General features: G+C 46.5%; 1 protein-coding gene across 8 annotated transcripts in view; it reads right to left on the reverse strand.

The window, feature by feature from the left end:
- LOC122388486 (NADH dehydrogenase [ubiquinone] 1 beta subcomplex subunit 8, mitochondrial-like) overlaps positions 1–25,560 on the reverse strand; it is a 146,905-nt gene that overhangs the window by 22,270 nt on the left and 99,075 nt on the right. For all 8 annotated transcript variants that reach the window (XM_043379625.1, XM_043379626.1, XM_043379628.1 and 5 more), the window contains exon 3: positions 14,274–14,497. In XM_043379625.1, coding sequence (XP_043235560.1) covers positions 14,274–14,497 — 224 coding nt within the window. The remainder of the gene's footprint in view (positions 1–14,273; positions 14,498–25,560) is intronic.

Consider the following 25,560-nt stretch of genomic DNA (forward strand, 5'->3'; position numbering starts at 1 on the left):
ACATCAGTTGGCTAGTCCCACCTATATCTGTATACTATATCCCGCTCTGTAAAGTATTTGTCGAGGCTATGTTTAAATGTTTCGAGAGAGGTTGCACTTATTACGCTAGTTGGTAAACTGTTCCAATGACCTACCACTCTTCTACTGAAAAACGACTGCCTTAACTTTGTCCTGCTACGTTTAATGGCAAGCTTATATTGATGGCCCCTGCTTCTGCCCTCCAAATTGAAATCAAACATATCCTTAAGGTATCCTGTGGCTTGGCCATTTACGAATTTAAACACCTCGATCAAGTCTCCCCTAAGCCTTCTGTATTTGAGAGAAAATAGCTTAAGCGATTTTAATCTATCCTCATAATGCAGATCTTTCATACCATTTACCATCTTTGTCGCCCTTTTTTGCACTCTTTCCAAAAGCAAGCTATCTTTTTCATGCATTGGAGACCATGACTGAACGCAATATTCCAAATGAGGCCTAACGTATGCACAATAAAGCGTAAGCAAAACCTCTGCACTTTTGTACGAAACATTCCTGTTTATTGCTCCAAGCATCCGAAGGGCCTTTTTTCTGGCTGCTTGTACTTGTTCAGTTGAAGAAAGTTTCTTATTAATAATCACGCCCAAGTCCTTTTCACTGTCTATATTACATAATGTTTGTCCCCCCATTGTGTATGAAGTGTCATAATGTTCTCTACCAATATGCATGACCTTGCATTTTTTAAAATTAAACTTCATTTGCCACTGCTCTGACCATTTTACGAGCCTATCAAGATCTGATTGGAGCTCATTATGATCCTTATCGTCCCCTATAACCCTAAATATTTTAAGATCGTCAGCAAATTTCAGCACATCACTATTCACAACAGTTTCGATAGAGTTGACAAAAATTAAGAAAAGCAATGGTCCCAGGACGGATCCCTGTGGAACCCCACTTAGCACATTTCTCCATTTTGATTTAGTGCCATTTAGCACTACCCGCTGTTGTCGATCAGATAACCAATTCTCAATCCAGCTTAAGATTTGACCATCTATTCCATGACATTTGAGTTGTAAGCAGAGCCTTTTATGGGGGACCGTATCGAAGGCTTTACTGAAATCAAGGAAAGAGACATCTAGCTGCTTACCCTGATCAAAAGTCTCTGTCGCCTCATCAAGAAATTTCAAAAGGTTAGTGAGGCATGAGCGCCCTTTCATAAATCCGTGTTGAGATTCTTTTATAATATCATTCTCCTTCAGAAAACAAACTATGTTATCCTTAATAATCGATTCAAGTAGTTTACATACCAAGGAGGTAAGACTGACAGGTCGGTAGTTTTCAGCACAACTTTTATCGCCTTTCTTAAATATTGGGACTATATTTGCTTTTTTCCAATCAGTAGGAATGTCTGCATCGTTAAGGGATCTCGTAAATATTATAGATAATGGAATTGATAACTCTTGTTTACATTCCTTTAATACCTTTGCATATATTTCATCAGGCCCTTCAGATTTATTTGACTTTAGTCTCTCAATATACTGTTGAACCAAGCCACAACCTATCTCGCCTAAGTTTCCAACCATTGCATCAGTAACCATCTGTGGTAGAAGTGACTCAATACCATCCGTGTCCTCAACGGTAAACACCGATTGAAACTGAGTACTTAGTAATTCTGTCATTTCGCTGTCACTAGATACTACATTGTTGTTCGACTTCAGGGGTCCAACGCCTCGTGTGATATTATTTAATTTATAAAAGCTAAAGAATTGTTTGCTGTTTCCTTGACAGTTTCTTGCCAGATCTAACTCCTTTGCTCTTTTAGATGCTCTGACCTTCTTTTTGAGCAAATTTCTACACTTCTTGTAATTTATCCTATCTGATTCAAGAAAGGCACCCTTCTTCATGGCCCTAAAAGCAGCCTTCTTACATCTTATGGCATTTCTGACCTCAGGAGTAAGCCATGGAGGGTTCAATTTCCTTCTAGATCGTTTAGTTTTCGTTGGTATACATCTCGACTGAATGTCGAACAATACCGCTTTAAAGGCATTCCATGCTTGAGAAGCACTTAAATCTAAAAGCCTCTGATGCCAATTAACCTTCGATAGCTCATTTCGCATCATTCTAAAGTTCGCCTTATTAAAGTTTGGAACATTGGCTAGGTTATCCTTGGGTTTGACCTTTGACGGAATAAGAAAGTTAACCATATTGTGGTCACTCTTGCCCAACCCTTCACCAACCTTAAGTTCTTTTACCATCTCCATGTTGTCAGAAAATACCAAATCCAAAATAGAACCCCTTCTAGTTGGCTCGCTAACAAATTGATTCATGAAGAGTTCCTCCTCTAAGAGATTTCTATACATTTTGCATGCCTTTGTGTCCCCTGTTCTTTCTTCGTATTCTTTAAGGTTAAAATCTCCCATTATAAGACAATTTGTTTTGAAGTTTCGACGAATTTCCTCACATATCATGCCATCTACCTCCAGCTGTGGGATTTCCATAATATTACCGGGCCTATAGAAAACCCCTAGTCTTACATCGTCATTGATATCTTTCCCCAGTCTCACATCAATCCATATTGACTCTACCTGCTTTGCCTTCAATGCATCATCCACTTTAAGAGCACTATACAGACTATTAACGTAAATAAGGATCCCTCCCCCCTGTTTGGCTTCCCTACAGCAAGAAAACATATTGTATCCCTGCACTTCAAAATCCGTGAGTCTGTCGCCTAAATGCTGCTTGACATTTTTGGCTTGCAAGCATTTTAGACATTTTTTATCGTGTCAAGTCCAGTAGGATTACCTCCAACTCGTGGGAATATGCACTGTAAGCCAACTAACACACCACACCCACGTGTGTCATAATGCTGAGAGATGGCGTTTACTCGGCTTGCTCCTAACTTACGATAATTCTCTCGCTAGATGGCAGGCCTGATCCCAATGTCGCGGATCCCAATGTTAATTTCCACGAGACACCAATCCAGTGTTATATCATCCATGGGTAGGTTATAAAATTGCATCACTATATGCTAAGGCTATCATAATATGATGTGACCCTAAACTTTCAAATTTGCAGAATGATCATCCAGGACTATTTTAAAGTCAACAACAGTAAAATTTTGAAAGAAAGTTTTTGTATATCGCCCTGGTGGCGTGAAAACAGACATACTGAAAGTCGGTGGGGCTATTTGAGACAGGCTCGCTACCTAATGAAGCACACCGTAATGTATCAAACGAGCTAAAAGGTTTCCCAAAACATTTAAGTGAATGGTCTGCATGATTCCTTGTTCCATTGCACATCTTCATGCGAAGAAATAACAGAAAAATGTTAAGCGGTTTTGATTTTATGACGATTTTCCTCGACCGCTGCATGCTATCAATTGGCTGGTTACCCTACCACATCAAGCCTACTTGCATAGGCTCACCTAACAGTACGTTCATGTGTTAAGTAATCTTCAATTGTGTTTTTTGGTCAACCAAGGTAGACATGTGTTGATTGTCGACTAAGTCAGTGACTGATGAAGCACATTTTAAGCACATATTCATCAGAATAACTTGTTTGGTCACCAGCTAAAGGGTCATTATGTTACACTACGAACATGTAAATATTGCTTGCTGCTAAAAGTACGTGCCATGAACCCACTGCACGTTTATGACTACGACCGATTCATCGGTGTTGCTCATGTCGAACGTTCGATGCACTTCAAGTAGATGGTGGTAAGTCTTCTCGGGTGCAATCGCATCACCATTATCAGTAGCTATTTGGCATATCGGTTGAGGTTTGACCAGGTGGGCATCATCGGGAATCTGAGACAATGGGTTACGCAATCGGCAGTAACGTTAACAATGCATAATATTTTCATGAAAAATATGCTTAGCCTATAAGTAAAACGGTAGTAACGATAGTTGCAGTGCTGAAGCTGTTAAAATCTCAACTATGTTAAGCGGCAGGTAGGGGTTCTTTTCAAGCAACTTAAATTGTGCGTTTTTTTCTGTATTTCGATTTTTACACCAAATTTCTTTCAAAACTTTTCGAAATTTTTCAAAAAGGTTATTCAGGTGAACTTGGTGAACAGGTGAACAGGTGAACAGGTGAACAGGTGAACAGGTGAACCCCACTGTTCAATTCCACATCAGCCTAAGCAAAAATGACGAAAAAATATCAAACGGTTTTCATTTTACAGCGATTTTACTAAACCACTACCTTACTGTCTCAAATAGCCCCACTGCACAGTGGGGATTTTTCCGATCTAGCGCGTATTAATTCAAAAAAGCTTTTTTGGGTTTTTGTTTATTTTATGTGTCAGTGGGGCTAAGAAATGTCTGAATTTTTCATATATGGCATTGTTTTATCTGTATGTCCACAGCAACACTAGGAAAAATGCGCCCAAAGTTCACACTCATGCGTGATTACTCAATGGGCTCAGTAAGGACCGAAAGTATGGCTCAATTTCATTGTCCTGTCCTGTTGGTTTTATTCTTGCGAGTTCTTAAAGTTGCATATCTTCTGAAAGGCACCTATATTAGGAATGGAATGGCAAACAGAAAGTATGCCACAACCTTACTAAGGTCACAAAAATGCCATTTACAAAAAACCCTTACAGACACCATATTGAAGGAATGGTATTCTAGATAAATGTAGGAAATCAACAATGTTTTCCACACTTTTCCACTCCGAAACATATCCTATCCAATTCGCCACTTTCTCCTGCACAAGACAACGCCTATTTTGCCTGCCGGAACTTGCCTGAACACGGAATATTCGCATTAGAGTATCTTAATACCCCACTCTAGGAGCGCTAGGGCAAACAGCACGATATAGGTATGTTCCAGACATAGGCGAATAATTTTATTTCCTGACTTATATGATGCATATTTTCTGAGACACGTTCATGAGGAATAGGATCACAGGCGTAAATTATACATACCGCAACCTTATTAACCCTAGCCCTCGCCCGTATTGGTGTTTTTCCAGCCGCGAACGTATAAGGGGGGGGGGGGTCCGTTGGACCCCCCCCCTTGCCGTTTCGCCCCTGATCGAGCTAGAGCTTCGCGGAAAAAACGAGCGTGTTGCCCGTGACGAGAGGAAGCCGATGATACCCAATTTTAACGTCCTAGGTCATTGGTTGACCTTGCAGGTCAGGTCAATGACCCCAAAGGCGGGAAAATCGGGACCCGTTAGAACGTCGTAAACTGTGGCTGCCATGGGGTTTTTCGGGGTGCTGATCACGAATATCATGTTAGTTTTGATCACAGATGATGTCTTCATGTATTTAGGCCAGGTCGGGTCAGGTCAGGTCAGGTCAACCAGTAAGGGTATTCGTAGTAGGTGGCAACCGCCTCTGACAGCTTAGTAACATGTTACGAAGGCACCAAAACTACTTCGTAAATGTTCATATGGTTGCTAAATTCGAATTCAGCTCCAAAAACTGGCCTAGAAACATGTAAAACTCGAAAAAGTGAAACGAGGTCATCAAAGGTCAATGACCTGACCCGACCTTCAGGTGACCTTGACACCCACCCTAATGCATGGGGGCAACATCATAACACATGTTTGAACGCTTGAAACCACGAAAAGACTGCAAACGCGCGGCTAATGCGAGCCGACATACGCCGAATCGCGATTCCAGTCAAACATGGTCTCGAAAAGTAGGTCACAGGTCAAAGGTCATTTGCGTCAGGGACATGAAATTTTCAGGGTAGGTGTGAAATTGATGAACGCGAGGGTACTGAAAGTTTCGTCGCGATCGGCCGCTTTTTACGCGAGTTATTCGCGAAAAACCATGGGGGGGGGTCCGTTCGACCCCCCCCCCCTATACGGGCGAGGGCTAGCACTAGTGGGGAGGGGGAGGGGGAAGGGGTCGGATAAAACCCCATGGTTTTCCGCAAATCACTCGCGCAAAAAGCAGCCGATCGCGACGAAACTTTCGTTGCCCTCGAGATCATCAATTTTACATCTAACCTAAAAATTTCATGACTCTGACCCAACTGACCTTTGACCTGTGGCATATTTCTCGAGACCATGTTTGGCCGGAATCGCGATTCGGCGTATGCCAGCTCACATTATCCGCGGTTTCCAGTCTTTTTGTGGTTTTAAAACGTTCAAATATGTGAAATGATGCTGGTGCCATGCATTTTGGTGGGTGTCAAGGTCACGTGAAGGTCAGGTCAAGGTCATTGACCTATGATGACCTTGGTTCACTTTTTCGAGTTTTACTTGCTTCTAGGGTAGTTTTTGGTGTTAATTTCGAATTTAGCAACCATTTGAATATTTACGAAGTAGTTCTGGTGCCTTCGTACCATGTTACGAAGCTGTCAGTAGTAGGTGACACCTATTATGGATGGCCGGCAGGACGTCTCCTGGCTGACCTGACCTGACCCGACCTGGCTTAAATGCATGAAGACATCGTCTGTGATCAAAACTAACATGAAATTCGTGATCAGCACCCCAAAATATCCCGTAACATCCTAACTTTACGAAGTTCCAAAAGGTCTCGATTTTCCATCTTTAGTTGGGCCATTGACTTGACTTGGAAAGTCAACTAATGACCTTGGACTTTGAAATTGGATATATTCGGCCTCATCTCGTCATAGGCAGCACGCTTGATTTTTCCGCGAAGCTCTAGCTTGATCAGGGGCCAAACAGCTGAGCCGGGGGTCCAATTGACCCCCCTATACTATGTTGATTATGCACATTTACAGGTAACACTCTCACCAGAACACACCAGCCAACATCTGTGCACAATCTGGCTACAATACTACCTATGGTTTGCCCTCTACGAATAAATACGTGCTAGATCGGAAAAATCCCCACTGTGCACTGTCTCAAATAGCCCCACTTTGCGGTATCAAATGTACCAAATCAAAAGTACCAAATGAGTTATTGGATTTGAATTCACCTTACCATCGATTTCTGGTGGGGCTTGAAGACGTTTTTAGTAACGCTCGGGGTGGGGCAAACCACTTGCGGATCCAGGGGAAGGCATTTGGGGCAAATGTCTTCCCCCACAACCGGGGCAGCGCCCGAAATCGCTTTTCGAGATTAAAGAAAACTTCACAACTTTTCTGAAGAAATGCTGGTTAATCACACTGCACAACAGTGCGGAAGGAATCGAAATCCGAGTTTTTAAAATCAATTCGGAGAAACTTTTTTCGGGTAAGCTCCCGCACTCCGCAGTGTCCAAGACCGCTTCCTAAATACGCCAGTTGTGAATATGTCACGGTCAGTGGCGCAGCCAGGGGGGTCAGAGAGAGAGAGAGAGAGAGAGAGAGAGAGAGAGAGAGAGAGAGAGAGAGAGAGAGAGAGAGAGAGAGAGAGAGAGAGAGAGAGAGAGAGAGAGAGAGAGAGAGAGAGAGAGAGAGAGAGAGAGAGAGAGAGAGAGAGAGAGAGAGAGAGAGAGAGAGAGAGAGAGAGAGAGAGAGAGAGAGAGAGAGAGAGAGAGAGAGAGAGAGAGAGAGAGAGAGAGAGAGAGAGAGAGAGAGAGAGAGAGAGAGAGAGAGAGAGAGAGAGAGAGAGAGAGAGAGAGGAGAGAGAGAGAGAGAGAGAGAGAGAGAGAGAGAGAGAGAGAGAGAGAGAGAGAGAGAGAGAGAGAGAGAGAGAGAGAGAGAGAGAGAGAGAGAGAGAGAGAGAGAGAGAGAGAGAGAGAGAGAGAGAGAGAGAGAGAGAGAGAGAGAGAGAGAGAGAGAGAGAGAGAGAGAGAGAGAGAGAGAGAGAGAGAGAGAGAGAGAGAGAGAGAGAGAGAGAGAGAGAGAGAGAGAGAGAGAGAGAGAGAGAGAGAGAGAGAGAGAGAGAGAGAGAGAGAGAGAGAGAGAGAGAGAGAGAGAGAGAGGAGAGAGAGAGAGAGAGAGAGAGAGAGAGAGAGAGAGAGAGAGAGAGAGAGAGAGAGAGAGAGAGAGAGAGAGAGAGAGAGAGAGAGAGAGAGAGAGAGAGAGAGAGAGAGAGAGAGAGAGAGAGAGAGAGAGAGAGAGAGAGAGAGAGAGAGAGAGAGAGAGAGAGAGAGAGAGAGAGAGAGAGAGAGAGAGAGAGAGAGGAGAGAGAGAGAGAGAGAGAGAGAGAGAGAGAGAGAGAGAGAGAGAGAGAGAGAGAGAGAGAGAGAGAGAGAGAGAGAGAGAGAGAGAGAGAGAGAGAGAGAGAGAGAGAGAGAGAGAGAGAGAGAGAGAGAGAGGTCCTAATCTAATCGGACGAGCCCGCTTCGAGAAATGCCTACTGGGACACCACGGGTGAAAGTTCGGCCTGGGGCCCCAGGTGGACGGGGCCCGGGCCCCGGGTGGATGGGGCCCATGCCCCCGGGAGAACGGGCCTGGGCCCCCTTGGATGGGTCCGAGCCCCCCGGTGGATAGGGCCCGGGCCCCGTTGGATGGGATCCGGGCCCCCGTTGGATGGGTCCGGGCGCCCTGGGTGGATGGGGCCCGGGGCCCCGGGTGGATGGGGCCCGGGCCCCCGGGAGTACGGATCCCGGGCCCCGAGTGGACGGGGCCCGGACCCGCGGGTGGGTAGGGCCCGGGCCCCCGGGAGAACGGGGCCCGGACTCGGAGCCCAGGTGGACGTGGCCCGGGCCCTCGGGTGAATGGGGCCCGGGCCCCGGGTGGATGGGGCCGGGTCCCCGGGAGAACGGGCCCCGGGCCCCGGGTGGATGGGACCGGGTCCCCGGGAGAACGGGACCCGGGTCCCGGGTGGATAGGGTCGGGCCCCGAGTGGACGGGGCCCGGACCCCCGGGTGGATGGGGCCCGGGCCCCCAGGAGAACGGGACCCGGACTCGGAGCCCAGGTGGACGTGGCCCGGGCTCCCGTGGGGATAGGGCCCGGGCCCTCGGGTGAATGGGGCCCGGGACCCCGGGTGGATGGGGCCGGGTCCCCGGGAGAACGGGGCCCGGGCACCTGGTGGACGGGACCCGGAGCCCCGGGTGGACGGAGCCCGGGCCCCCGGGAGAACGGGGCCCGGACCCTCGGGTGGACCCTCGGGTGGACGGGGACCAGCCCCCTGTGGATGGGGCCCGGGCCCCCCCGGGTGGATGGGCCCGCTAGGGTGACCCGCTTGCTCCGCAACGCGAATAAGGGGTATTTTCGATCGGTGGGCGTTTGGTTGGTCTTGTGTCCGTGGGTCATGTATCCATTTCGGTCGGTTGTCTTTTGACGGCTAAGCATTTTGGTTTGGGAAAAAACATCCATCGCATCGAGGTGCTCGTGTCAAAACCATATACGTCTAATAGAACTTGCCAAGTGTATTTTATAGCAGAGGTTGACGTAGGTCATTGAAAAATGAAAGCCATTGATGAATTGCCATGTAGAGGTTTGAAAAATTTATATTTTTTAGAATACTGTTGCTCGTCTTGCAAAAGCGACGATTGGATCTTGGACAAAATTGAATGCTCTTTCCAACGATGCCATTTTTAATTGTCAAACATATCAGGTTATGGCCGGCGCTACTAAAGTTTTCGTCCGTTGCGGTCGGGTGCCGCGGTGGGCGGACGGACGCGCCGCGGGCGGGCGGCCACAGCGGGGGTTTGTCGGTGCATCCCTCTCCTGTTCCTAAGCGAAGTGTCCTAGCGCCTCGCGACAAAACCAACGGATTGCCCTTGACAAGATCTCGCGAGTGAGCATATTACTTTTGACTTAAGGTCAATATTTGACCTACTTATAGCAGGTCAAAGTCAAACGTCTGTCGAAATTGCAATCCGCGGTGAAGGCAATCCGCCGCGACCGCGGCACCCGACCGCGCCGGACAAAAACTTCCATAGCGCCGGTCTGCCCTGTGCAAGGGCCTTAATTCTTTCACGGTGAGGCTCAGAAATGATTAGGGAATGCTATGACATGGTGCACTAACGGGCACACACTGTGTTAACCCTCGCCCGTATAGGGGGGGGGGTCGAACGGACCCCCCCCCATGGTTTTTCGCGAATAACTCGCGTAAAAAGCGGCCGATCGCGACGAAACTTTCAGTACCCTCGCGTTCATCAATTTCACACCTACCCTGAAAATTTTATGACCCTGACCCAAATGACCTTTGACCTACTTTTCGAGACCATGTTTGGCTGGAATCGCGATTCGGCGTATGTCGGCTCGCATTAGCCGCGCGTTTGCAGTCTTTTCGTGGTTTCAAGCGTTCAAATATGTGATATGATGTTGCCCCCATGCATCAGGGTGGGTGTCAAGGTCACCTGAAGGTCAGGTCAGGTCATTGACCTTTGATGACCTCGGTTCACTTTTTCGAGTTTTACATGTTTCTAGGCCAGTTTTTGGAGCTGAATTCGAATTTAGCAACCATATAAACATTTACGAAGTAGTTTTGCTGCCTTCGTAACATGTTACGAAGCTGTCAGAGGCGGTTGCCACCTACTACGAATACCCTTACTGGTTGACCTGACCTGACCTAACCCGACCTGGCCTAAATTCATAAAGACATCATCTGTGATCAAAACTAACATGATATTCGTGATCAGCACCCCGAAAAACCCCATAGCAGCCACACTTTACGACGTTCTAACAGGTCCCGATTTTCCCGCCTTTGGGGTCATTGACCTGACCTGCAAGGTCAACCAATGACCTAGGACCTTAAAATTGGGTAGCATCGGCTTCCTCTCGTCGCGGGCAACACGCTCGTTTTTTCCGCGAAGCTCTAGCTCGATCAGGGGCGAGACCCCCCCCCCCCCTTATACGTTCGCGGCTGGAAAAACACCAATACGGGCGAGGGTTAACTGCTGTAGGTGAAACGAAAGGAAATATTTTTCACTAAAACATTGTTGCACATATATTCTTTTCCATTTCTTTTGTCTATTATACAATGAGCCAAAGGCTATTACTTGCTTATCTTTTAATAATAATGGGGCTCATTTTCAAAGAAACCCTCAACATCATGATGACAGATGATTAGATCACCGCCAAACCAAAAGAGATACACCTTTTTGTGACCCAGCATGAGAAGCAGCAGGGTTTAGAAATCATTGCCGTGTATAATTTTTGTAGTTTGTATTAAATGAACGCACGCTAGCGGCGTTTGAACCTGCAAGGATCTCACAGTCATTTTACGACATAGAAAATTGCACGACTTCTTACAATGAGGTCAAGGTCAAAGGGAAAAACCGGCACATGTGTAGTGATCTCAAATTAAGCGTTCTAGAAGACGGCAGGATGCATCAAACCGGCAAAATTGGGTGTCAAACGAAAGAAGAGAATCTGAGGATTCCGAAACTGTGCTCTAAATCAAAGGTAAAGGTCAAGGTCACGCTCAAAATTGACCTCAAACTTTGCACTTTTTCGTACATCTTGGTGCTAACTTCCAAGATGTTTTGAAATGTTTTGAGGCTTATCAGTTCCCTATTTGTGGTTCATCTTACGATACAAGGCTGCTCAAAGGTCAAGGTCACAGAAGAGTTTCCTTGCTAGAGGCTATTTCACTGATTCAAGTTAGTAATAATAAATATGACAATTTTGCCATCCGGAAGCTCTAAATGAAGGTTTAGAGGAAAATAGATGCCAGATTCGTGATCAGCGGGTACAAATCCGTCATAGGCGACCTTTCATGTGTCAAGGTCAACCAAAAGTCATTCGAGGTCACATGAGGTCAACATAAAACTTGACCTTTTCCAAACAAAATATATATTGTAACGGTGCTGCTGGGCGGCTTGGCGGTGCACATGTGCCGTGTGAGTGACGTGTGGTTGTTAAGCGGTGTAATCATCCGCCTCGGAGGACGACACCGGGTGGGCAGGTGTATCGTCTCCTCTTTAATGCCCGTCTGATTCCCACATGACACTGGCTCCGTCGTCGTGCAGTACACATTTATTTGAGAGGCTTGCAATTTCCTTACAACATATAGTCTTCACTGCTCGGGGAGGAATAGCTTCAATTTGCAAGGGATGGGATTTGTCACCGGCTGATGGAATTGCTTGGCTTTAAACCCCAGGGCAAGGCCTTCCCATGTTCCCATCTCGTATCCGTTCGATGCCAAGGGCTCCATCCCATCAGAGAAATAAAGTTAGGGGGGGGGGGGTCGAACGGACCCCCCCCCCATGGTTTTTCGCAAATAGCTCGCGTAAAAAGCGGCCGATCGCGACGAAACTTTCAGTACCCTCGCGTTAATCAATTTTACACCTACCCTGAAAATTTCATGACCCTGACCCCAATGACCTTTGACCTGTGACCTACTTTTCGAGACCATGTTTGGCCGGAATCGCGATTCGGCGTATGTCGGCTCGCATTAGCCGCGCGTTGGCAAGCTTTTCGTGGTTTCAAACCTTCAAACATGTGATTTGATGTTGCTCCCATGCATTAGGGTGGGTGTCAAGGTCACCCGAAGGTCAGGTCAGGTCATTGACCTTTGATGACCTCGGTTCACTTTTTCGAGTTTTACATGTTTCTAGGCCAGTTTTTGGAGCTGAATTCGAATTTAGCAACCATATGAACACTTACGAAGTAGTTTTGGTGCCTTCGTAACATGTTACGAAAGCTGTCAGAGGCGGTTGACACCTACTAGGAATACCCGGCAGGACCCCTACTGGTTGACCTGACCTGACCTGACCCGACCTGGACTAAATGCATGAAGACATCATCTGTGATCAAAATTAACATGATATTCGTGATCAGCACACAAAAAAAAAAACACTAGCAGCCACACTTTACGACGTTCTAACAGGTCCCGATTTTCCCGACTTTTGGGTCATTGACCTGACCTGCAAGGTCAACCAATGACCTGGGACCTTAAAATTAGGTATCATCGGCTTCCTCTCGTCACGGGCAACACGCTCGTTTTTCCGCGAAGCTCTAGCTCAATCAGGGGCGAAACGGCAAGGAGGGGGTCCAGCGGACCCCCCCCCCCCGGCCCCCTTATACCCTTATCCCGCGCCCTGCTGGGGGGTGTTAGAACACCCCCCTTGTGTTTTTTTTTGCGAGGGGCGCCGCCGTTTTAGGTACACCTTATCATACATCAATTCTACACATGTTGTAAAAATTTCAGACCAAGGTCATTCAAGGTCAGGTCACCAGGTCACTTAAAGTGACCTCACCTCATAAAAAGTTTCAATGTCTGCCATAGTTACACCGAGTGACCGATCGCTTTGAAACTTTCAGCGATTGATATGGGTAACAGTATCTATCAAATGTATATCTCGGAATTTTGATATCGGTGACCTAAGGTCAGGTCAATTTTGCGACCTCCCCATTATAAGTCAATGGGAGAAAATTGAAATGCGCCTCTTTTGGACGAAAGACATTATAAACACTCCGAAACACTGAATTACAAGTGGTTTAGACACAGTGAACATGAAAATGGTGTCCGTGACCCCTATTTATACCCCTGAGGTCATCTCAGGTCACGAATTGTGCCTAACAGTTTTTCGCAAATAACTTTTGATAGAGGCATGCTAGAGCGGTGAAAACGCCTTAGATGTGCTCAGCTCGACGATACGGATCGACTGATATGCAACATGACCCTTTCCGGTCAGGTCATGACCTTGACCTGAGGTCAAATTTTCAAGTTGACCTTTCAAGGTCAAGTTATAGTTCATTCGATGCGTCTTGACGAGAGGAACACGATGCCGGTAAAAGTAAGCTCGTACAAGGCTTGGGTCAAAAGTTATTGCAGAAAAACTGTTTCCAAAAAAATCTGCTATTTTTGCAGTTTTTGCCCCCTGCAGGCAAAACCGTTGACGTTAGGTCAAATCTGAGAGAATTACTCAGAAAGGGCGTTAATAGGGCTATCGAATGCGCTTTTCCGCGGCGCTGTAACTTTATTGGTTCCCGAGTTATGCGTTGGCTTCCTGGAAATTGCCGACATTCGACCTGAAAATCGGCGAAATTTTGCCTTCAATGACCTCTGGTGACCTGACCTTTGACCTGACCAAAAAAGTGACCGAAGTAATTTCGTCATTATTTTTGGCGCGCTTTCGAACGCCGCCTTCCGCGTATCGCTACGTGGCCCAGGAGCCGAATTAGAAGGGGGGGTGTTCAAACACCCCCCCCCCCCAGCAGGGCGTGGAAATCCAGGACCCCCAGCCGGGCGCGGGTTATACGTTCGCGGCTGGAAAAACACCAATACGGGCGAGGGTTAACAGACGAGGAACTTATTTTTATCGCTTTGGAGGAATACCAATATATAAGCAGTAGGTACATATAATTACGAGACCAATGTTATAAACAAAGGATAAACAAAGGCAATAATGTTATTGGCAAAAATGGACATAAAAGTAAAGCGCCGTCAAAAACGTCTGCCCTCTTCAATCAATCATTCCTATCTAACGCGGTCACTTGATACTCAACACCATCTACAACCTGAGCTCAAAACATTCCTCTAGCATACATACGGGCTCGCCGAAGTCGCGTTTCAGCTCTGGCATGTCCCAGTTGTAGTTGGGGTCGCGCGCCTCAGCCGAGTGGAGAGGCACGGCCGGGTAGTCGCCCAGTCCGGCGCCGTCGTCGGGCAGAGGTCGGTAGTCGGCCGGCAGCAGGCCGTATTTGTGCGCGGCGGCCGCGTGCTGGTCGGCGCCCTGCGGCGGCCGCGGCTCCGGCTTCCAGTCGCGGTTCCAGTCTGTCCGGCGGCCAACAGACGTTAGCGTGGTCACATACAGCGAGCTCGGTGTACGAGACCAGTATTGGCGATTTGGGCCGCGCCCACACTGTACATTGTCTTTTTGCGCCCACAACGTCAGACCAGTGAAACAAGCGAAAACTGACTTCACAAAAAGGACTAGGACTACTGTTGGCGCCAAACTCCTCGAGACCCTATAGCCTGGCAAATCTAAGAAAGAATGGATTGAAAGTGCTGCGGCCGTTGATGCATGTGCATTGCAAGCCCTAATGTGCATGTACTGTAAGAGCATATTTTCTGTCACAACTTTTCACACAAATTTCTCCGAAACATGCATTTCAAGTAATCAAAGCACGTGCAAAGTGATTCATGCACTCTAAAGCTAACCCCATTCTTTCTTAGGTTTGCCAGACTAGTTTTTTTCGATTTTTTGAATGCACGGATGAATTTCAACAAAATTGCGAAAATGGCCGTTTAAAGACCTATCAAATCTTGGACAATTTAGATACCTATTTTGTCGTCATTTCAATATTTCGAACACTTCTCAATGACTCGTAATGATGAATTTCGAGCAAGATTTTCACCCGCTGTGTAGAGGCTATCACCTGTCAGTCTGTGATGCGTCATGACGTTAGACGTACAGCTAAGCCCCGCTTCTATGGCCTTGGGTCAACGGCTCCGCCACGGACTTTTGGTTGGGTTGGTTGGGGGGGGGGGGGACGGGCTGTCGTTCGCCCATCGGTCGAGTGTCGCCTCTAAACCTAGGGTAGGTACCCCCAAATTCTGATTTCTCATCGGACGTAGGCCACTTGTTTTTCGTCATAGCCCTGACACGATGAAAACTTTTTTAAACTTAAAAAAAATAGATAATTGGTAGGCCACCCGACCCCTGCTTTTATGTTAGGTTGTAACTTCCTCACATTGCCACATCACACGGTAAAAAAGTCGAAAAAGCAAACCTCAAGCTTTAATGGTATCTAGCTCACAGTACTGCGCTGAATCTGAACCCTTTTTAGCATTTAGGGTAGGTAGGGTTAGGCCAGTTCAGCAAGTAGGTGTCCCGCTGGCTAGCCAAAGTAGGTGTCAACCACCACTGACAGCTTCGTAACATGTTGCATTGACACCAAAACTACTTTTTAAATGCTCAAATGGGTGCTAAATTCGACATCATCTCCAAAAAGTACCCTAGTAGCATGCTTAACTCGAAAAAGTGAACCAAAGTCATCTTAACAAGCAGTGACGTCACGACCTGCCGGGCGGCGGTCAGACCGCTCACACTTTCTGCCTTATTTTGAAGGAACTAGCTTTTTCAGTGTTGTCAGAACCCGCAGTGATATTCGTTGGATGTCTGTGCATCGCTCTATTTCAGTTAGAAACCGTACGCTCCCGACATAGGCCGTAGAGTCGGTGTTGCGTTTTGAGGGTGGCCCCGCTAGAATCGCCGCCATTACCGTCCCGCTGCTCGAGTGGACGGAGGTATGACGTCATACCGCCGGATTCAGAGCAGCTGATTGGCCGACCTGGCGTGAAATCACCACAGCATCAGCTTACGACACTGCTGGGTCACGGCCACGTGCGCACGCACGTCAGCCGGAACGGGCGGTAACACCTGTTGAGAAGGGATTGTAGCTGAACCTTGGCGGTCGTCAGCCGGAGCGGACGGTAGCGACACCTACTGAGAGGTCGAGGAAACTCAGCTACTGGTCACGGCTCCGCGATGGGAAAACCGAAGCGGAAAAATGTCAGCCCATTGCTCAAGGAGGCCGCAAAAACCAGGCGCACGGACGGAAAATGAAGAGGACGATGTGGAACTGTTAGACGAGGACAGCACGACTGGGCCCGACACAGGAGATGGTGTGATCGCAGACCTGAAGAAATTCATCAGAGCTGAAAATCAAGACAGTCGGAAATGTATCACGGAAAAAATCAAACGATGTACTGAGGAGAGAATGACAGCACTTGAGAATATCATTCGCCTTAACCGTCAACGAAACGCTGAGTAAACGTCTCGTAGCAGTTAAAAAGCGGGCGGAGCAGGCTGAATAGGCCTTTCTCCGCTGTGCCAAGCGCCTCTGCACACTGGAGTCGGAGCTGGACGACATTCAGCAGAGCAAGATGATGGACTGGCTGATCTTCTCCGGCCCCGCCGTCCCTCGTCGCCCCAGGAACGGCAGAGAGAACACGCCACAGATGCTGTCTTCCATGGTGGCGCAGCTACTGGAGTTCCAGATAGACATGGACCAGATCAGCGAAGTTCACCGAGAAGACAGGCAGATAAGGGTGCGGTTCGCAACTTCCAGGCCTGGATCAGACAGAGACATTCTGTTCCGCAATTGCAATAAAACAAAACTGAGGGGGGACAGGCCTGTATATCAGGGAGAGTCTGACCAAACAGCGGCTGGCCATCTTCAATGAGCTCTCGCTCATGAAGAGGGAAAAGAAAATCGACATAGTTCTCAACAGAAGCGGCACCGTATTTGTCGTGGTGAGCCAAGGCGAGCGCTCGCGCCCTGTGCGCGGTGAGGAGGAGCTGCGGAGTAGAGTTCCGCACGGCTGCAATTTTCCACAGCCTAGCCGTCCCGCATCCGTGGCTCCACAGCCACCGCCGCCCACAGCCGTGGCAAATTGTAGGCAGCCAGCCGTCAGCAGACCGTGGATACTTTCAATGAAATGCAACCAAATAGTATATAATAAGTTGTTTTTAGTTAAAACACATAGCCAAAAGCACATCGCAATGGGCTATAGATTCTCAAGCTCATGAAGCATCATAGGGTAAGTGGTTGTGTATCTGGTAGAGGTGGCAAAAGATGAAAATTTTGGGAACCAGACTCGAACCAGACCCGGCTGGACATTTCTGGAACCAGTCGGACCCGGTCTTAGTTGGAATCGGACCCAGTTGGACCCGTTCCCCAAAAGTCAATTAATACAAACTACTTGTAGGTATCATTAGTTGCACCAAGTAAAACAGCCTATTTCCCACTGGGAATACTCACGAGCTACTGTGTGCAAAGAAACATTCACTTCATTCACTTCACATTTTGCAATAATGTGTAGTGTGCAAGATGTATAGTTTATGGTAGGACCCGGTTGGACCCGTCAGAAAATTTCCAGGAACCGGTCTGGACCCATATGGGTCCAGACTGGTTCTTTGGACCGGGTCCTCGGGTCCACATTTTGCCACCTCTAGTATCTGGCTTCAGGCCGAAGGCCTGAAGCCTGATGCGCAACGCATGCCTACACAAGCCCTTGCAATGGGTTAAAGGGACACTCCCACCTTAACATTAGTTTTGAGTTGAGATAGCCAAATTGGTGGCCATGGCCTGCAAATACCGGTTTGGGCACTCACAACATCGACAAATGCTTTAATTCGGAGATATGGAATTTCAAACTTGCAGTTTTCGGATTCTAAGGGGCTAGTGCATTGGTATGCCCCCTTAGAATTTGTGACGTCAGCGGAGATCTAACGATTTTTAAATCTTTTACTAAAACGTTTGGTAGCACGCGGTGGTATATGCTGCTTTGCGCGCAACAAATGCCGCACTTTCAAATAAAGTCGCTAGGAACAGCGGAGATCCCAAAAAGTAAACAAAAGTAAAAGTCTAATATCTTGAAAACCGGAGAATATTTTTCAATGAAATTTGGTAGATATTCGTTTTCGCTCTTTCTGAACCGAGCGACATCACTTTCGTGCCAATTCATTAACTTTTTTGAAGGTGGGAGGGTCCCTTTAAGAAAGATGTATACTATAGGTAAGTACCTACATCAACAGAAAACGTAAACAACGAACCAGAATAGAAGCACTAGCAGTGTAGACATCTAATGCCAAATCCTGAAGCATGGTTGTGGGACAGAACAACAGACCCTGATGCTTTTCATATCAATGTTATGGAAAATGAAACTGAAGTTGATGGACTGTCAAACAGTGATTGTCTAGTCAAAACTTGCTTCTTTCTTACCTTGCATATTTTCTGGGGTGTGATATGCCAGGCTTGAAGCAGCCTTCTGAGCAAGTCTCAAACTTATTTGATATACAAGGCATCAAAACACTAGTGAGCATCCAAGAATGAAAAACATTCATCTATTTTTATTTTTCGTTTTTCTTCGCTCAAATCACCAAGGACGTGCGAGCCACAATTGCCTCTTTCAATCAAAAATTTTATTTGAGTTTTTAATGACGTCACTAGCAATGAAATGGCAATTTTTTTTAAAGTCTCTACAAACAGCCATGAAAATTATAATTAATAAATAATAATGCTATACAGTTGAAAATTTGCTCTCAAACAAAGATTCAGTATCAACTTTTAACATTTCAGAAAAAGACGTCATTTTATTAGTAAAGTCGACAGCTCGCGTAGGAAATATCGTGTTCAGGGTTTTCACCGTCATGTGAATTAACCGTAAGTAAGGTTTATGCTCCCTTATTAGTTGTTATCTAAATTCCATTGGCTTCGTTGATCAGCATTTTCTGTTAGCGGTCACTCACACACCAGTTAGAACATAAAGCGCCAGTTTCATATTATGTATAATTGGACTTGCCGAAAATCCAGAAATACATAAGAGTTATTTTAGATAATATTTTATGAAGTCTTTACCTGCCTTTACCTAGGCGTTATTTCTTTTTCTATTACCTGAAACAATTATTGAACGCTTGTCTTCAATAGCTAAAAGGTGCTCTCCTAATGACCAGGTGAGATTGGTTTGAGAGGGATGTGACAATGCAACATGTTGCATTTTCTGACTGTCAAGCTCTTGATGATGAAGGAACAATTGCTACCTACCCATAATTAGTATTCTGTACCAGAGTGCAAACTCCCCTACGGCAAATGATAAAACCATTACAGGTTTTCAAAGGCTTCACCACTTTCAATGTTGCTGGGCATCCTTTGCATGATTTTTACAGGCTAGACTGCTTATCAGAATGTAAGATTAAGGATTTAAAATTTTATATTTGAGTACTTTAGATTGAGCTTGAAATCTCACAGCCGTAGCCAAAGCCGTAGCCGTGTTCTTGGAGATATTTGCAGCCGCCCCGGCCCACAGCCGTGGGGCTGCAGCCAGCCGCGGCTGCAGTCGGCCGGTGCAGACCGTGACTGCGGAGGCTGACCAGTTTCATCAGCCGAAACGGAGCCGCAGCCCCGTCTGCCGGCAGCCCGCAGCACAGCAGCGTGCCGACGGAACCGGCGGACCAGCCACGGCGGGCTGCTAGCTCGGCGTCTCCAGCTTCCCAGGAGCTCGAGTCTCGAGATGCACACTCCAGCCAGCTCTGCCTCACACGCCGACGGGAGCCGCCGAGCCAGCCATCAGGTGGCGGGACGCTGAGGCCCGAGATGGCAGTGACGGTGACGGCCAAACCATGCAGTCGCCGGAACCAACAACCAGGAGAACCGTGTCAGCCACCACGGCAACCGCCAGTCCAATGCAACAGGACAGACCACGAGACTGCAACGAGGCCCAGGAAGACCGATCTGCAACTCCTGTTCGCGCGTCTGCTGTTCAACAGCAGGGTCACAGCGGGCGCGAGCTCGAGCCTGAACTTGGCGAACCGGAGCGCCGTCCAGCCGCGCGGACGGACAGACGCCAGGGTGGCGAGCCGATGTTCAACCTCCGCCGGCGGCAAGGAGCGGACATCCGACAGTTCCTGGGGCCCCCGCGAGGTCACAGTAAGTGTGATTAGGGCAGGTCAGGACAGTGAGGAACGATCAACACGATGATAATTGATATGGATAACTGGATAAGGTCACCTGATAGTAGAGTTCTGCACGGCTGCAATTTTCCACAGCCTAGCCGCCCCACAGCCGTGGCTCCACAGCCACAGCCGCCCACAGCCGTGGCAAACTGTGGGCAGCCAGCCGTCAGCCGGCCGTGGATACTTTCAATGAAATGCAACCAAATAGTATATAAGTTGTTTTTAGTTGAAACATATAGCCAAAAGCACATTGCAATGATCTATAGATTCTCAAGCTCATGAAGCATCATAGGTTAAGTGGTTGTGTATCTGGCTTTAGGCCGAAGGCCTGAAGCCTGATGCGCAACACATGCCTACACAAGCCCTTGCAAGGGGTTAAAAAGATGGGTAGGTAGGTACCTATGTACATCAACAGAAAACATAAACAACGAACCAGAATAGAAGCACTAGCAATGTAGACATCTAATGCCAAATCCTGAAGCATGGTTGTGGGACAGAGCAACAGACCCTGATGCTTTTCATTATCAATGTTAGGTATGGAAAATGAAACTGAAGTTGATGGACTGTCAAACAGTGATTGTCTAATCAAAATTCCTGCTTATTTCTTACCTTGCATATTTTCTGGGGTGTGATATGCCAGGCTTGAAGCAGCCTTCTGAGCAAGTCTCAAACTAATTTGATATGCAAGGCATCAAAACACTATTGAGATTTGAGCATCCAAGAAAGAAAAACATTTATCTATTTTGATTTTTCCAAATAATGATCTTCGCTCAAATCCCCAAGGCCGTGCAAGCCACAATTGCCTCTTTCAATCTAAAGTTTTACTTGAGTTTTTAATGACGTCAATAGCAAAGAAGTGGCAATAAATTGTTTTGTGTCACTTCAAACAGCCATAAAAATTATAATTAATGAATAATAATACTATACAGTTAAAAACTTGCTCTAAAACAAAGATTAAGTATCAAACTTTTACATTTTCAGAAGAAGACGTCATTTTATTAGTAAAGTCAACAGCTTGCGTAAGAAATATTGTGTTCAGGGTTTTCACCGTCATGTGAATTACGTGTTCAGGGTTTTCACAATCATGTGAATTAACCGTAAGTAAGGTTCATGCTCACTTATAATCTAATTCCATTGGCTTCGTTGATCAGCATTTTCTGTTAGCGGTCACTCACACACCAGTTAGAACATAAAGCGCCAGTTTTATATTATGTAATTGGACTTGCCGAAAATCCAGAAATACATCTAAGAGTTATTTTAGATAATATTTTATGAAGCCTTTACCTGCCTTTACCTAGGCGTGATTTCTTTTTCTATTACCTGAAAGAATTATTGAACGCAAGTCTTCAATAGCTGTAAGGTGCTCTCCTAATGACCAGGTGATGAGGTGGGATGGGATTGATTTGAGAGGGCTGTGACAATGTAATATATTGCATTTTCTGAAACTGTCAAGTTCTTGATAATGAAGGAACAATTGGTACCTATAATTACTATTCTATACCAAAGTGCAAACTCCCCTAGAGCAAATGGTAAAAACATTACAGGTTTTCAAAGGCTTCACCACTTTCAATGCTGCTGGGCATCCTTTGCATGATTTTTACAGGCTAGACTGCTTATCAGAATGTAAGATTAATGATTTAAAGTTTTATATTTGAGTACTTAAGATTGAGCTTGAAATCTCACAGCCGTGGCCACAGCCGTAGCCGTGTTCTTGGAGATATTTGCAGCCGCCCCGGCCCACAGCCGTGGGGCTGCAGCCAGCCGCGGCTGCAGCCGGCCGGTGCAGACCTCTACCTGATAGCCAGCATCAGTGTCGGACGTCGGTATATCGCGGCGGGGTGCGGCACTGATGTAACGGCAGCGCTGTTTTACCTTGAAGTGTACTTTAAGAAGTCAGCATTTAGTTTAATCGTACGTGGCAACGCGATGTTAAGTGAGCATCTCGTACTGTTCAGTACTTTGTGTTGCTGTTTTGACCTAGGCGGCAACGTTGTATTAAATGTGTGTATCGAACAGTTCATTTCATTGTGTTGTTGTTGCCTGTTAGAAGGCGGTAGAATTAAAGATAGTAACGCTATATGTAAGAGAGATCAGGGGCCATGCGCCCAGGGTCAGTGGCACAGCTTGGACCTCAGACAGTAGGTAATTATGGGAAGTAGTAATTTGAAGTTTTGCTCGCTAAATTGCAGGGGCTTAGCAGATTTCAGAAAGCGTAGAGATGTGTTCAATAAATTAAGGAAAGATGGATATAATATTCTTCTTGCTCAGGATATACACTGCAAAGCTGACAAACACAACGAATTTAGAAATAGTTGGGGTAAAGACATTTTAATAGCGCCATACACATTACACACATAATGCTAGAGGGGTCGCGATATTGACTCACGGAGTTGAAGTTGGGTACAGTAATGTGACATATGATAGAGATGGATCATGGAAACTTTATAATAGCAAAAATTACTATTGATAAAGTGTACTATCTTATCGTGGTGAACATGTATGCGCCAAATACGGACAATCCAATGTTTTTCAGCAACATAGAATACTTGAAGACTATAACGATCTCTCATCTCAATTATTATTGCTGGTGATTGGAATTTAGTTATGGATCAGGGACTAGATACGTACGGATATGGGCGCAGTGATCACCCAAGAGCGAGAGGCAAAGTTTTGTAAATTCTTAAAAAGAGAAACCTGGTAGATATATACAGGAGGCGTAATCCTGACGAAAGGCAATATATACATGGCTTGTTATCAATCCTGAGATCAAACAGGCCAGACTTGACTTCTTTGTTATATCAGAGGAACTGTGTGCGGTGACAGTTGAGGCTACTATTGTTCCAGGTTATACAACCGACCGACCGACCTATAGATGGTAGAACCGACCATTCTATGGTTTGCTTAACGCAACTTCGCGAATCAAGATAGAGGACGAGGTTTATTCAAGTTCAATTGTTCTTTATTGCGCGATCAAGAATACTCCACTTTAATAAAGCGAACTATAGTAAATACAATCATAGACTATGCCTTACCCGTAATACTTGCATGAATTTCTGCAGTCAGTTATAGGTACTGAATATTTCAGTGACGTGCAATTCACTATAAGTGATTCGCTTTTGTTTGAGGTGCTAATTTTAAATCTCAGAACAGAAACTATAACTTATGGAATTAAAAAGGCAAAACATTACAGAAGAGAGGGAAGGGTATTAGAACTTGCAGTATCTCAACTTGAGCAAACAATGAATAGTAATCCTAACCGTGAAACGGCTAGTGAACTGGCGGATGCTCAGGGAAAACTAGAAGAGCATAGACAAATTTTGATGAGTGGGAACATAACCCGATCTAGGGTGCAATGGTTTGAAGAAGGGGAGAGGTCGACCAAGTATTTCTTGGGTCTGGAAAAAACGCAATTACGTTAGCAAATTAATACCGTGTTTGCAGACAGATGATGGCGAGACAGTTCACAATCAAAATGGAATTCTTAGCGTGGTAGAGCGTCATTTCAGCGAGATGTTTCGCTAAAGGTCGCCGTCCACTGCACTTTTATCCGTCGAAAATAAGCGCTTACTGGCAGAATTAACTACAGAGGCAATGGTAGGAGCAGAATCTGCAGACGCCGAAACGGCTCAGCCGCCGATAACGTGTTTCGGCATGTTTATCTTTTCATCGCTTATTTTACGCTCTTAATTTAGGGGCGGAAAAGTTGGATCGTGGGAGCTTTTTCTGCCGCTGTTGACGCCGACTGCGCAAGATTTAAGCCCTTGTTAAGCCCTTGTTAACCCTCGCCCATGTAGGGGGGGGTTGGTGCAACCCCCCCTGAGGTTTTTCGGAAATAGTGCAAAAACGGCGGCGCCGCCAAATTTTGGGTACCTGATGGGGCAAACCTTGCGCATCTTTTGATAAAAAAAATTTGACCGGGTCATGTCAGGTCACGGAGTTATGACGTCACAAAGGGAACAGCCTCCGGCCGGATTTTCACAAACTGAGTGCCAACGCCCGAGGTTTCCTGCCGGTGGTACGGACATCGGTTGATGGATCGTGATGAAACTTCCCATGCATGTTGGGGCAAGTATTGGCTATCATATGGTATAAGAAACTTGACCGGGTCAGGTCAGGTCACGGAGCTATGACGTCACAAGAGGAACAGCGTCCGGTACTATTTTTGAAAAGCGCCCGAACCACTATTTTGCTAATTCTTGTCACCTCAATGGGAATATGCAGCAATATTAGCTTCTATAGGGAGCAAATGGACCTTCCAAATCCAAAAATACAATCAGATTTCAAAAATTTAAATTTTGAGTTTTCGAATTTCCGCCGCCGACTGTGACCTTGCCGAGTTCCGGCGCTCCCAACGCGCCATTTTTAGAGCTAGGGAAACGAAATACATACCAAACGATAGAGAATTGATCAAGGAACACGATAGTGAAGGTTTCAAGTCGATATCTCCCACCGTTTTGCCGCAATCGCCGCGGAAAGTTGAAAAAAGTCTATTTTTCCGAAAATTTGACCTTTGACCGGTCAAAAGTAGGTCAAATGTTGACCTAGGACCAAAAAATATACCACCAATCGCGAGATCTCGGCGAGAGCAATCCGTTGGTCTTTTCCGCTAAGCTCTACGACGCTCCGTTTTCAAACGCCAAGGGGGGGGGGTCGCACCAACCCCCCCCCCCCCCTGCATGGCCGAAGGTGGCAGATCGCCGTTTACGGGCGAGGGTTAAGGCCGTGTTACACTGCCGAATTTTGGCCACGACCCTGTCGCCGAACCACGTCGTGTAGGAAATCGGCGAACAGTTCACCGACAGAGGCGAACAGTTCGCCGACAGAGTCCGATTTGCAGAAAACGGGTGGGGGCCCCCCTAATCGTGCGCGGGTCAGTCATCCATGATTCATGATTCATGATTCGGCGACCATCGCGAATGAATGGCGAATCTGTTGCGAATAGTCGGCGATACCTTGGCAACAAGTCGACGCACGCAGCGACATGTCGGCGGCGACTCGGCGACTGTTTGGCGATCATGTTCGTTTATTATAAGTTCGGCGAACGGCCGCGAAATTTTCATTTTTCATGAAATATTCGTGGCGGTCGTGACGAACCGTAAAAGTCGCGCGGTGGACACCGACTGGTCTGCGAAATGCCAAGACCGTGGAAGAAAGATGCCGAATCGGTCCGCGACATATGATGACTTGCATATTCGTGCACATTCGTGTACCAAAATTCGGCAGTGTAACAAGGGCTTTACACTGCCGAATTCTATAGTTCGTTTTATTTCAAAAGGACGCTGGCTCCAAGTATGTTTTTCGAACAAGCACGTGTTTTAGCTAGCAAAACGGGCAAAAACTGAACCTGAGAAACTCGAACGTCGCCTTATTTTAACAT

The sequence above is a fragment of the Amphibalanus amphitrite genome, unplaced genomic scaffold (genome assembly GCF_019059575.1).
Source record: "Amphibalanus amphitrite isolate SeventyFive unplaced genomic scaffold, NRLGWU_Aamphi_draft 000324F_arrow, whole genome shotgun sequence".
Classification (NCBI taxonomy): Eukaryota; Metazoa; Arthropoda; class Thecostraca; order Balanomorpha; family Balanidae; genus Amphibalanus; species Amphibalanus amphitrite.